Source organism: Diabrotica virgifera, chromosome 10 (genome assembly GCF_917563875.1).
Source record: "Diabrotica virgifera virgifera chromosome 10, PGI_DIABVI_V3a".
Lineage (NCBI taxonomy): Eukaryota > Metazoa > Arthropoda > Insecta > Coleoptera > Chrysomelidae > Diabrotica > Diabrotica virgifera.
The window spans coordinates 96,648,893-96,661,630 of record NC_065452.1 but is presented as its reverse complement, the minus strand read 5'-3'; the positions used below and the strand labels follow the sequence as shown (position 1 = coordinate 96,661,630).

Sequence of the window (12,738 nt, the reverse complement as noted above, 5' to 3'; positions counted from 1 at the left end):
AAATACTAAATACTTACGTGGAACATCAAAAAGAGTAACTATCATTCCACAGAGAGGGTAACTATTCCTAAATGTATATGTAACAGATGATTTCTTCTTGCTCAGAATCTTTGTAATTACCAGGAGATCATTAAACAGGAATACTTCCCTTTGGTGTACACCTGGCCTTTCTTTCTTATAAATATCGGGTATTTCATACAAACGACAGTAGCACACCAACCTGCGATGTGGTAGAGCCATATTTGGTTTCTTGCCAACTACGAGATAATACAAAATCATTAAAATTTAAAATAGTGAGGGTGAATACGTGGTGATTTTCAAATCACGCCGTGATCAGTGACCGTGATGTTTCAATAACCGTGATTTTAAACAGTGACCGTAATCACCGTGCTTTTATGTAGGTACAGTAACAGGTAGTCACAATAATTGTAAATTAAAAACAACAAGATCGCGATTACTTCGTATTGGGTCGTACTTTAAAAATATATTGCTGATATTGAACATGTTTGATTAACGCAACTAGATGGTTTGACTTAAAATACAAATTTACAATATTAACAATAAAGTAATCCATTTACAAGGCATTATAAATCTATCTTGACAACACTTCCTCTTTAAATAAAACTAAAACCAAAAATAAACATTTCAATTAAATATGTAAACCTGTGATAACACTGATGATGGGATATTGATTCCGAAAACGTTTTGTTGTGATACAGCCCTTTTTAGGAATTTTAAATACATATACCTTTTGCAAAATAAGATTTTTATTTTTTTTCTTTTTATAAACTTATAAGAATGTTTTATGAAAGAAACAATAGTCATTGCTTATCCCGTATTTCACAGGTCCTAAAATTCAACGTTGGTAAATCCCTCAGATGTAAAACGCCGTTCCCCAAATCGCGTTCACCGAGAATATCGTAATATTTATTATATAAACACGTTTTGTGAGACAGTGACCGTTAAATTGATATCTGATATATCTGGTCACTGATCACCGTTAAAGTTCGCCAGGAACGTTATTTATCGGTGATTTATACATCACGGTGACTGAATCACCGGTAGTAAAATCATGTGCCATTACTATGCAAACGAATGATTTTGTTTGCTCATAATGTATACTCACCTATTGTGCTTTGCACTTTCATGACTTGAGTTACGTGATCTGATCCAGGTTTGAATTCGTTGGCTTTGACTCTCTCGTAAACACCTACTAACATGTCACTGTCTATGTCACCACAGTCATCAATTCCTCTTAGGTTCTTTATAAAGTCTTCAACTCGCATACGCCTCTCTGGCTTTATACTTGGGGTGTGTAAGTCAGTATTTAACATTATTATTGCAAAAGCAAGCACGAAAATCTAAAAATAATAATTAAAAAATGTATAGACATCAAAAAGTAACCACACGTCAAAGGATGATTTAAGGGGGTGGGGGGTATGGTTTGAAAATTTTGAAATGTTCGATCTGTTTTATTATTTTAAATGAAAGTATATAACTTCAAGAACACTCTCCTAAATTTCAGATTGATCGAAGCAAAATTAACGGAAATACAGCATGTTGAATGTCTTGTCGAATGACCTTCGACTTGCTTTGCAGCAGCTTTAAGCCGGCACACTTGAGTGTAATGAGAAACGTTCAACAGATGTTCCCCTTTTCTTTTTAAACTACTCCGCGATTCAAAAGCATATTCCGGTCTGCATAACTTTACGATTGGACAGACAAAAAAAAAAGGATTGAAAATCAAAGTTGTCAAAACTTTAAACGCGTTTTCTCAAAACTCCTTTTTTTAAAGGCGGTGGACATTGTAAATCAAAAACTACTCAACCGATCTACCTGAAATGTTGCATAGAGTTTCTATGGACATTTCGTACGGTAACGCTGTCGATATATTTTTTGTTTTATGCTTATTTTTTGTTTACAATAATAAATATGTTGTTTTCCACCCTTATTTTACAAAAAATTGAGTTATTTTGACTTCTGACTGGTACCAAAAACTCAAAAATCATTAAAACTAAAAAAAAACTCGACATCATTACCTCGAGAATCTTTCTGAATTATTTGTTTCACATAATCCAATGACGAGTTCTGATGTCCACCGCAAAATCCATTTTTTTTGTGTTCGTATTTATTTTTCAATATTTTGCCTTGAAACTTTTTTTGAATATTCTTTGAATAGTACTGAATATGTTTATTTAATTTAAAAATGAAATAATTCTACCATATTTTCAAAAAGAATTCACAAAAAGTGCTTGAAATACCTGCTTGATTTCAAACCATACCCTTCCCTTAAGTAAACATATATAACTTACGGTATCTGGTGACCTCAGTCTTCCAACAATGTCCACATTGCACTGACAGTATCGTTGTGAGAATATCTCCATTAACCTTTCGATTTTCTGAGCTTCTCCAGGCATTCTGAAGTGCTGCTGGAATTTCCGCAACGCAACATCAACTTGCATTCCGGAAAGATCCAGCTCACTAGCGAAACATTCCAACACAGCCATACAGAAAGGACTTTGCAAATTTCCTAAGTACTCTCCGATCATTTGCTTACTCAGGCCTTTCCGCGAAATAAGAAATCTAGCTACACCTAAAAAAATAATTTATTACCTTTGGGAATCTACTATACAGACTGTTTAGTTTTAAGTTAGATATACACCCTATACATGGCAACACTGCGCGCCATCGAGTACAAACGAGACGGTCCCCACTTCTTAAGTGGCGTTTAGATGCCGCGATAAATCGCAACAATTTATTGTGACGATAAATTGCTGCGATTTATTAATTTTTTTAAAGCTATTTAGACGCTGCGATATATTGTTGCGATTTATCGAGATGTGATTGACCACGAGAAATTGAAGAGGGGAGTATTGTTTACACTTTACACCCTTCAACAAATTATATCGAGATTTCATCCTAAACGTCGTCGACAACTATGGACCCCATTAAAGCCGTAGCCATGAAGGAAGTAGTACCGTCAGTATTAGTCGGATGTTTAGTAATAAAGAAAAGAGAAAAATCGCGAAAACCCAGATCGAAGTGGAGCCGCAAGTGTTCACTGAAGAAAAGGGAAGTCTCTCATATGAAGTTATTGCAAGAATAAATTGAGTAATGAGCCAAACGACTGGCGAAATTATTTGAGGATGAACGAGGGGACGTATCTTGAGTTGTTAAGCTTAGTTTCTCCGTTTATTGCGAAACATGAAATATTGTATTTTATATCACTATTGAAAAGTATCATTACCGTACTTTAATTTGTATACAACATTCCCTATGTCTAAATCTATTAGTTTTCGAGATATTTTCGTATTTCAATGGACCAATAGCGTGGCTACCCAGGTTACCAGAATTTAATAAACTGGAGTAATTTTTTTGGGGTTACTTTAAGAATGAAGGTTATAAAATGCCTATAACAACAAGAGACGAGATGAAAAACGTGTATTTCAAAGTGTTAATTTACAAATGCAAAAGTAACTCATTTAATGTACGTTTTTAGGCATGTTTAAATGTGTTAGGAGGTCATTTTGAACAATTTATGTAATTAAATACCTATTTAAAATATTTTATTAAAAGTAGCTTTTAATTTTTTCAAAAATGTTGTATGTATTTTGTGTATATGTTTTTTTTGTAACATTTTTTACTGATAAATTATTTTTCGTTCTTTATTTGTTACATTGTTACGTTTACATACAAAAGTAATTTGTAATTTTTTCAAAAATGTTGTATGTTGTCGTTGTTTTTTTTTTGTAAAATTTATTACTAAATAAATTATTTTTCTTTCTTTATTTGCTACATTGTCACATTTATTACCAGATTGATAATCAGTAATTGTAAATTGTCAGTTTTAGACAATTCAGTCATGGCTTCCTTAAAATTTGGAAATATTTAGACCCGTAATTAATAATTTGCTCTGAAAAATGAAAATATCTCGAAAACTAATAAATTTAGACAAAGGGAATGTTATATAAAAATTAAAGTACGGTAATGGTTCTTTTCGATAGTGATATAAAATACAGGGTGTTCCATTTAAAATTACTGTATTTAATATAAAGAAAATTAGCAATATCAATCATTTATCAAAATTTTGACAATAAATACAAAAATATGGCATCAATGATCCATTGCTTTTGTGCTTATTTTTATTTATACAGTGAGTTGAACGATTTTCATATAAAGGACATCGCACACATCTTATGGAAAATATAATGTCACTCAAATTCAATAAAATTTATACGAATAGATTCGTTTTAAATGAACGGTCAAATCTTATCATTGCGCCAACTCTATATTTTCAATAATAAGAGCAGAAATCGATATAAATAAATCTGAAATCAAATGGATACGTACATAAGTTAGAGAGAGAAAAAATATTTTAAAACACCCAAATTGTCGGTACTCCATAAATCACAGGATTAGTTTCACTAATTCGCTTAGGCCCAGCGGGGGGTTTAAGTTCTTTTGAATAGCACCCAGAGCAATAATGATGGTAACTGACACTTTACTGACTCAAAAAATGTGATTTCGATAAACTTGAATTGCAATTTGCGCCGTAATTAATCATAATTAAGAGTTGGCGCAATGATAAGATTTGGTTATAACTTTGTAAATACCATGTATAACATAACAAACCTTTATATTTTTGTAATGGAGAACTTAAGATGATTTCGATTATAAAATAAAATACAGGGTGTTCCATTAAAAAAAAACATAAGTTTGGTCTACTATTATGTTATTGAACACCCTGTAACATTCTAATTAATTTTGAAATGTGAATCTCAAAGTTGGCTACAATTTTTGTTATTAACTTTTATTGCTATCTATTACTATAAGGGATCTATAGAGCTTTATCCCACTAATCAATCACCCTGTATAATTATTATAGTTGATAAAAGTATTATATATTGTTAATTAATTGACAAAACCACATAGTATCAAATTATAAGCTTAATGGTATCCGTTTAATTTGGTAGCTAAATAAATTCTAATTCGGTATGATTCTCATAAATTGACGCAATCCATGCAATCCAACACCAATTCCGATAAATCGCTGCGATCTACCGTTTACACACAACGATAAATTGCAACAACTCGATTGATATCGACAAATTGCTGCGATTTATCGCTGTGTCTAACCACTGCTTTACGTTAATGCACCTGATTCGCGCCGATTCTTACTCCGTACTCCGTCCTCCGCTGTCATTCGTCATTCTACAGTAGTTGTCGCAGTAATCGGCAGCAATGTTGCCGTTTTTAGTGCTTCTTTCAGTGGTCAATATCTAATCCAAAACTAAACATATTGTATAATGTGTTTATTGTTTGAATGTAAAAACTTTTGAATAATACAAACCTTGGGGAGAGTTTTCTAAAAATCCTCTTCTGATAAGGTATGCAATACCTTTCTCAGGTTTCTTATTAAATAAGTTAAGACCAACTCGGTACTGGCGCTTACGAATGGTCTCTGAAATCTTATAACTATTGGGGACTTGTTGATCAGCTGCTCGTTCTACTAAAGTATAAGTTGAAGAACTAACATTAGATAGATTTCCAAGACTAGTTTCCAATGCTGGTTCTGCGTATTCCGATGCGTTGTTGCCTTTTCTTTTCCAAACTGGAGAGCTGGCATATTCACATTGCAATCTATAAGAGATTAAAACTTTTAGTCAGAGTGTACAAACTTGCTTTCAATCATAATAACAATATACATAATTACTAATCAAGAGAATTCAACGTAAGCCCATATGTGTGTTTTATTGATCACAATAAAGCATTCGACTATGTCAGAAGGGACAAAATGTGGAAATGCCTGGAGAAAATGGGTGCTCCAAAACACCTAGTGGCACTGTTAAAGTCTCTACGTAGAAAACTCAGCGAAAGTCAGGGCATATGGAAACTGAAACGAGTTCTTTCTATTGAGTACGTGAAAACGAGTTTTTTTTAAATAGAAGCGTTTTGGAAATATTTAAGAAAAACTAATTCCAAGACGCCATCTTCAAAGAGCTCTAGCCCCCTTAGGAAGCATTTTCGGAGTAGATGAATTGGTTTAATTGGGTTAACTTTGTTAAAATTATGTAATTGTGGAAGGTCTAACGTATTGTGCAACTCTAAATGCCATAATGCCTCAACATGTGAGAATATACACTGATTTTTTTTATGTTTATTACGACAATATAAAAATGATAAACATGAAAATTTAAAAATGACGTTTTATTAAACCTAATTTAACAAATTACGACATTTTAATAGCTGATCAGGGTTTGGCTAGTCAAAGGTCGAAGCTGTAATTTATTTCGGGATTTGACTAAGACCGTCAGTCAGACCTGAGGATTGCCTAGTCAAACCTAGGAGTGCCTGAAATTTGGGCTTTGACTATAACATATACACAATTAACAAAAGCCTTACCTTTCAGTAGAAATACTGCTATCACTTCCTGAGCTCTGTACACTAGATAATGAGCCATTTTCTGTTGTTTTTATTAGCCCATTGCTCTTTTGACGATGTGGCTCTACGGATTTTGACGATATGCTAGAAGTTCTCTTCGGAACCTCTGGTGGAACCTTCCGGCTTGATAAGCTATTTCTAGAGCGCAAATATCCATTTGATGGTGTAGATGGATTGCCACAAGAACTACTACTAGGTGTCACTTGAGTGGAGAGGTCTGACTTATTTTCAGCGGGAGAATAATAGTGCTAAAAAAGGAATTATATTAGTTATTTAGTTATGATAATGTATAATAAATAGTATACCACGTAAGTGGACAAATAACGTATTTTCGCCTCCAAATACCTAACTCCTTCAACCGACGAAACGATCGGAAACTTACCATTCATTTAGTGGCGTATTTACGGGGTATTAGTGACTGCTAAGTGTTAGTTTTGTCTACTACCACTATTTGCTTAACCAATGTCACCCAAAAGATGTTGGCGACCACATTGACCCATCTTATTCTATTCACAGCAGCTCCAAATAGACCAGTTGAAGTTAGACCAGTCCAATTCTTAAGATTGGCCAACCAGGATATACGTCTACGTCCAGGGCCTCTCTTGTCATCAATTTTGCCTTGTAGAATGAACTGTAGAAGTCGGTATCTATTATTACGCATAACGTGGCCAAATTAAGCAAATTTTCTGGTCTTTACGGTGTTAATAATTTTTTGTCTATTCTTAGCCTCTGGAGAACAGTTACGTTTGTTGTCTGGTGTATATGTATATGAGACTTCTTAAGATACGTCGGTATAAAATAATATTTTTTTACATATTTCTCGATCTTATATTTCCTCTTTAAGCGAATACTACTCAATGATTCTACAGTAGAGACTGCCTATGTCGTGATAATCCTATACCGGTGACACAATGCTATTGCCCCTCCTTACTGTGACAAATAGCGCTGATTTTCCGAAGCAGATTGTATTTTACTAATTCTTCGTGGCTTCGGTGAAAGGAATATAGGATACAAATACACCGTAATATTATGAAACTCAAAGTACCGTTGCAGGATGTAGTTTTATAATTTTCTTATTTTTGGAATCAATGTTTCTGCTTGTTTAATATTTTTATATGTTAAAATTATTTAATCAAAAGGTTACTATTCGCATCTAAGGCTATCTAGAATCATATATACAGTGAGCACGTAAAGGTTGGAATAAATAATTCATTTTTCATAAATGGGCGACTTTTCAAACAAATCCAGAAACAGATCGATTTTTATTTTTAAATTATGATATTTTCGCATATATATCATACTAGTGACGTCATCCATCTGGGCGTGATGACGTAGTCGATAATTTTTTTAAATGTATATTGTTTTTCTTTAAAGAAGGATCGCAAGTTTTCTTATACTACACAAGACATTTACCGAGAAGATTTATCGTGTAACTTATCGTCTGATCGGTAGTACAACAAATTGCATCGTCTGTGGGCCGTTTAAAGTATATGTGATTATGTATAAGGAGTCAATATATTTGATATTGTATATCCAAGTCTAGGTTATTGGGGAACCTACTTGTCAACAAAGAACATGGATTTTCACTAAGCGATAAATGCATGTTCAATTTTCACATGCGACAAATAATCTCACATTTTTAGCTGTATTACTACTATTACTAATATCCTACCACTGACTGTACCTCACTCCATACTTAAATACAGACATTTTGCTTAGATATTGCAAACGGGGATTCTACCTCTTCACTATTGACCAGCAAAGGCAACAGACGTGCAAATATCTCTCTCTGGATTGTCAGCCGCCGCTGAGGCAGTTCTCGTATCTGCCTTCTCCGCTTGAAGGCAAACCTCTCTCTGGGTTCAACTATCGCTGAATAAACGCTTTTTCTCTGTGCAATAGTATAAAATGCTAATCCGCTAAAAACAATTAAACCTCGTACAAGAGGCAACCGCGTGTGAAACAGGAATATGTGACGTTGATCGATACAGGAGTGAAACAGTGACTGGGTTTTTTATAAACTTAATTAGATATTGTCTGTATAACGTAATCCTCCTATGTAATCTCCATTGAACCAAAAACCTATAATTCAGTCCACAGAGCTATGAAATTAATAATTTCACATATGTACAAGCCGCTCTATTGTACAATGAATGATAACGTTTAGGTTTATTAGCTACTTCTTTTTTATTTTACTAAGAGCAGATTTTGAATACTTTAAAAAAAGGTTTTGAATAATTTTAAGTCTTACCTGTAAAGATGAGGAGGAATAGTTTTCCCAGCAAACTGTAGGTGTTCCTGATTGACTACGGGGTATGTGCATATTATCTATGTGTCTTCTCTCTCTCAAAGACATTGATCGTACCGGCATCATCCGTAAAGAGTTGCAGTCGTGGGCATCGAAGCCAAAAGCATAATCGTTGCATGGTTGTTCGGTAGTGGGAGTTTGGTTGCAGTCTTCTGAAGTTGCAGGGAGTCTACGGCTAATCCTTTTCTCTGCTTTGGCCATAGCTGTTATAGCTGCGAATTTTTTAAGTAAAGTGTATCTTCGAAACGCCCTTTGGATCGTGAGAGCTGCGCTACGGGCTTTATCTCCTCCATATTTACGTTCTAATACTTCGATTTGTTTATCCAGAATATCCTGTGACAGTTCGTAACTAAAAACAGAATAAAAGAAATAAATGACAAAAAACTTTAATTAGGTTAACAAAATTTAAAAAATTAAAAATCTACATGTAAAATCCCCCTCCATGGTTAATCTGGAAACCTGCAAACGGCGCAGAAGCAGAATGTGGCGTTGTCACTCCACATTCATCTTTCCAATTTAAATTAATGTCAGCCGCTTCTACAATATACACAGCAGAAGTATATGCAATACATTATGTACATATATTATATTTTGCTAAGGAGCAAATAGTGATCGCACAAGAAGATGACCTCGGTGTTATGACGAGAAAACTGGAACAGGAATATACAAAGAATGTGATGGAAATAAACCTAAAGAAAACTGAATGCCTAACAACGGAGAATACAGAAATAAAACAGCTGGAAGTAGACGAAGATAAATAAATCAAAGGAAGACAGGTACAAGTATTTAGATAGGTTTCATAATATCTAACAAAGGAACAACTGAAGCATACATACATAAAAAATAGACTAGGACAAACAACAGACTGTATACAAAAATTGAACTGGTTACTGTGGGATTATAATGTCAGGTTGAAGTATTCGACATTGCTTCGAAGATTATACTTTAGTTCCATTGTTTGGGGATTTTTTCTGCTTTATATTTCTTGTATGTAGTAGAAAATTGGAATATCTCGGACATATTACACCTGGAGAGACATACAAATTGTTCCAATTGTGCAGAATAAGATCCAAATAAAAAGAAGCATAGGGAAACGTAGAATATCATGCCTGCGCAACCTGACAGAATGATGCGGATGTACCGATGATTGTACATCAATTGAATTTTTCAGAGCAGCTGTCTCTAAAGTCCGAATAGCTATGATGATTGCCGACCTCCGTCGCGGAGATGGCACCTGAAGAAGAAAATAGAAACAGAAAATTGTTAACATTGGAAATTACATTTACTGTAATACTGGATACTGATCATTCTGATCTGTATCAGATTACTGATACTGATTACTGGATACATTCCCCTAACCAATTTTTGTTTTTTGAAATCATAAATTTCTGTACTTGTTTCACATTTTATGAATATAGGCCAGGGTAATAAGACAAAAATATGCCCTGTTCGTGACACTTCAGCAGCCAGGGTACTGAAGCGTTTTTCGACAGGTAATACCTATAGGAACAAATTATAACTATTTCCTGCGTAGGATCTGGCGGCCATTTTTATTTATAAACAATTAACTGTCAAAAAATGGCATTTCCCCCTTTTTTTTTTCAAATCAACGGAAAACAGTGAAGCTTATGATTTTTTTAGTACAAATATCTTCGAGATTATGGAAAAAGCTTTAAAATGACGTATTACAACGTTTGATATACGCATTTATTGTTAATATAATCGCGAAAAAAGTTCAGAATTGCAAAAAAAGAATGTGTGTGTACTTTGTACGCACGTAAGAAGTTATACTTCTATTATATGATTTAAACGAAATTAATATACTTTTTATTTATATTTTGTTTAAATATTAAACTAATTTATACTTACTACTTCTCAAACATTTTTATTAGAACAGTGAAAAAAATTAAAATAATAAAAGAATAAAACACACACAAACACATTAAACAAGCCACAAATGATGTCTGAACATTAATTGTCGAAATTTTTTTTAACTAAATACGTATTTTCTGAAAATACAATTATATAATAAATATACTTACAATCATAAAATGTATTAAAAAAAACAAAAAAGAAAGTTTCTATTGGGACTCGAACCAGCGCTGATAAGAGCGGTTGGTATTGGAATTCATTCGCCTTCTCCGCTTAGCCACGGACACTATGTGTCATTATTTACGAAGATCGACTAACTAAACGGATTAAACTTGTGATATTTTGATATTTTGAAAATTGATCAAATTATTTTAATTTTGAATTGAAATGATTTAGAATTGAAAAAATACAACAAAACATAGAGTAAAAAAACAATATATTAGGTGAATATTGATATAAATTTTGATGGTAATCAAATTATATAAATAAAAGTATTACATACTATGTATTTTGGCAGATCAAATAGGTAGGTTTATACTCATGATACATTAACAATTATTACGTACCTGTTGCTTTTAAAAACTATTTAAAAGTCACTACAATATTATAAACTTTTTTGTTTCTGTCCTCACAACAATAAAACTAATATATTATACATTTGTTTACCTTTACCTTTACCTCCAAACCACAGCTGCCATATCGGATAATTTTTGACATGTCATTTTAACATCCAATCAGAACAAAGTTATAATGCGCATGCGCCGGGCTGATAGGTTTTAACATATAAAAAAATCACCCTCTATCGCCGGTAAAGAAGTATAACTTCAAAAAAATATTTTCTCAATAACTGTTGTAAAAATTAGTGTACAGCTTTGAAATTTTTGTCAAATGAGGGTTCTTTGGTGCTTAATATGTGATAAAAATTTCAAAGCGATTCATTCGATTGTTTAAATTTTATTTAAATTGTTTATCCCAGAGAGCATTTTTTTTGCAATAACAAGTCAGAAAAAAATGACCTTAGAACCATTCCACAGGTGTCAAATGAAAGAGCATGAGCTACATTTTCAACATGGTTTAAAAAAGTGAATAAAAAATGCATTTATTAGTAATAAATAATTATGCAAAAGTATCGTCAATTTTTCTTTATAAAATTTTTGAATAACTTCTTCCAAAAAAATTAACTTTTTTACCCTGATTTAAGTGCACAACTACCAAGTAATGTTATCTATATCATAATTGATAAAAAATTGTAATAAATATGTATAATTTCTTATGTAACAAAATAAAAAGTTTATAAGGAAAGATTTACGATACTTTTGCATAATTATTTATTACTAATAAATGCATTTATTATTCACTTTTTTAAACCAAGTTGAAAATATAGCTCATGCCCTTTCATTTGACACCTGTGGAATGGTTCTAACGTTATTTTCTTCTGACTTATGATATTGCAAAAAAATGCTCTCTGGGATAAACAATTTGAATCAAATTTAAACAATTGAATGAATCGCTTTGAAATTTTTATCACATATTAAGCACCAAAGAACCCTTATTTGACAAAAATTTCAAAGCTGAACACTAATTTTTTCAACAGTTATTGCGAAAATATTTTTTTTTGCAATTCCGACCTTTTTTCGCAATTATATTAACAATAAATGAGTATATCAAACTTTGTAAAACGTCATTTTAAAGCTTTTTTCCATAATCTCGAAGATATTTGTACTAAAAAAAACCATAAGTTTTCCTGTTTTCCATTGATTTGAAAAAAAAATGAAAAATGCCATTTTTTGACAGTTAATTGTTTATAAATAAAATGGCCGCCAGATCCTACGCAGGAAATAGTTACAATTTGCTCTTGTAGGTATTACCTGTCGAAAAAACGCTTCAGTACCCTGGCTGTTCAAGTGTCATGGAAAAAACCTTATTACCCTGGACTAATACAGCATTGAATATTTACAGGTAACATATATACAGAATATACAAACTGTTGATTCTAAAAACAATCGTAAGAATACATAACTGCCTAGTTGCCATAATGGTTCTTGAACCCCTGATCATGGAGCATCAGTGAAAACGCGCCATGGTTCTATTTTGCGCGAAGATCTTCACCTCATTCT

The 12,738-nt window shown here is 32.7% G+C and overlaps 1 protein-coding gene across 5 annotated transcripts in view; it reads right to left on the bottom strand.

Moving 5' to 3' along the window:
- Positions 1-12,738, bottom strand: part of LOC114333472 (IQ motif and SEC7 domain-containing protein 1) — a 528,448-nt gene that overhangs the window by 17,977 nt on the left and 497,733 nt on the right. For all 5 annotated transcript variants that reach the window (XM_028283354.2, XM_050663290.1, XM_028283353.2 and 2 more), the window contains 6 exons: positions 8,693-9,098; positions 6,403-6,689; positions 5,351-5,640; positions 2,313-2,593; positions 1,127-1,361; positions 18-257 (listed from right to left, as the gene is read on the bottom strand). In XM_028283354.2, coding sequence (XP_028139155.1) covers positions 18-257; positions 1,127-1,361; positions 2,313-2,593; positions 5,351-5,640; positions 6,403-6,689; positions 8,693-9,098 — 1,739 coding nt within the window. The remainder of the gene's footprint in view (positions 1-17; positions 258-1,126; positions 1,362-2,312; positions 2,594-5,350; positions 5,641-6,402; positions 6,690-8,692; positions 9,099-12,738) is intronic.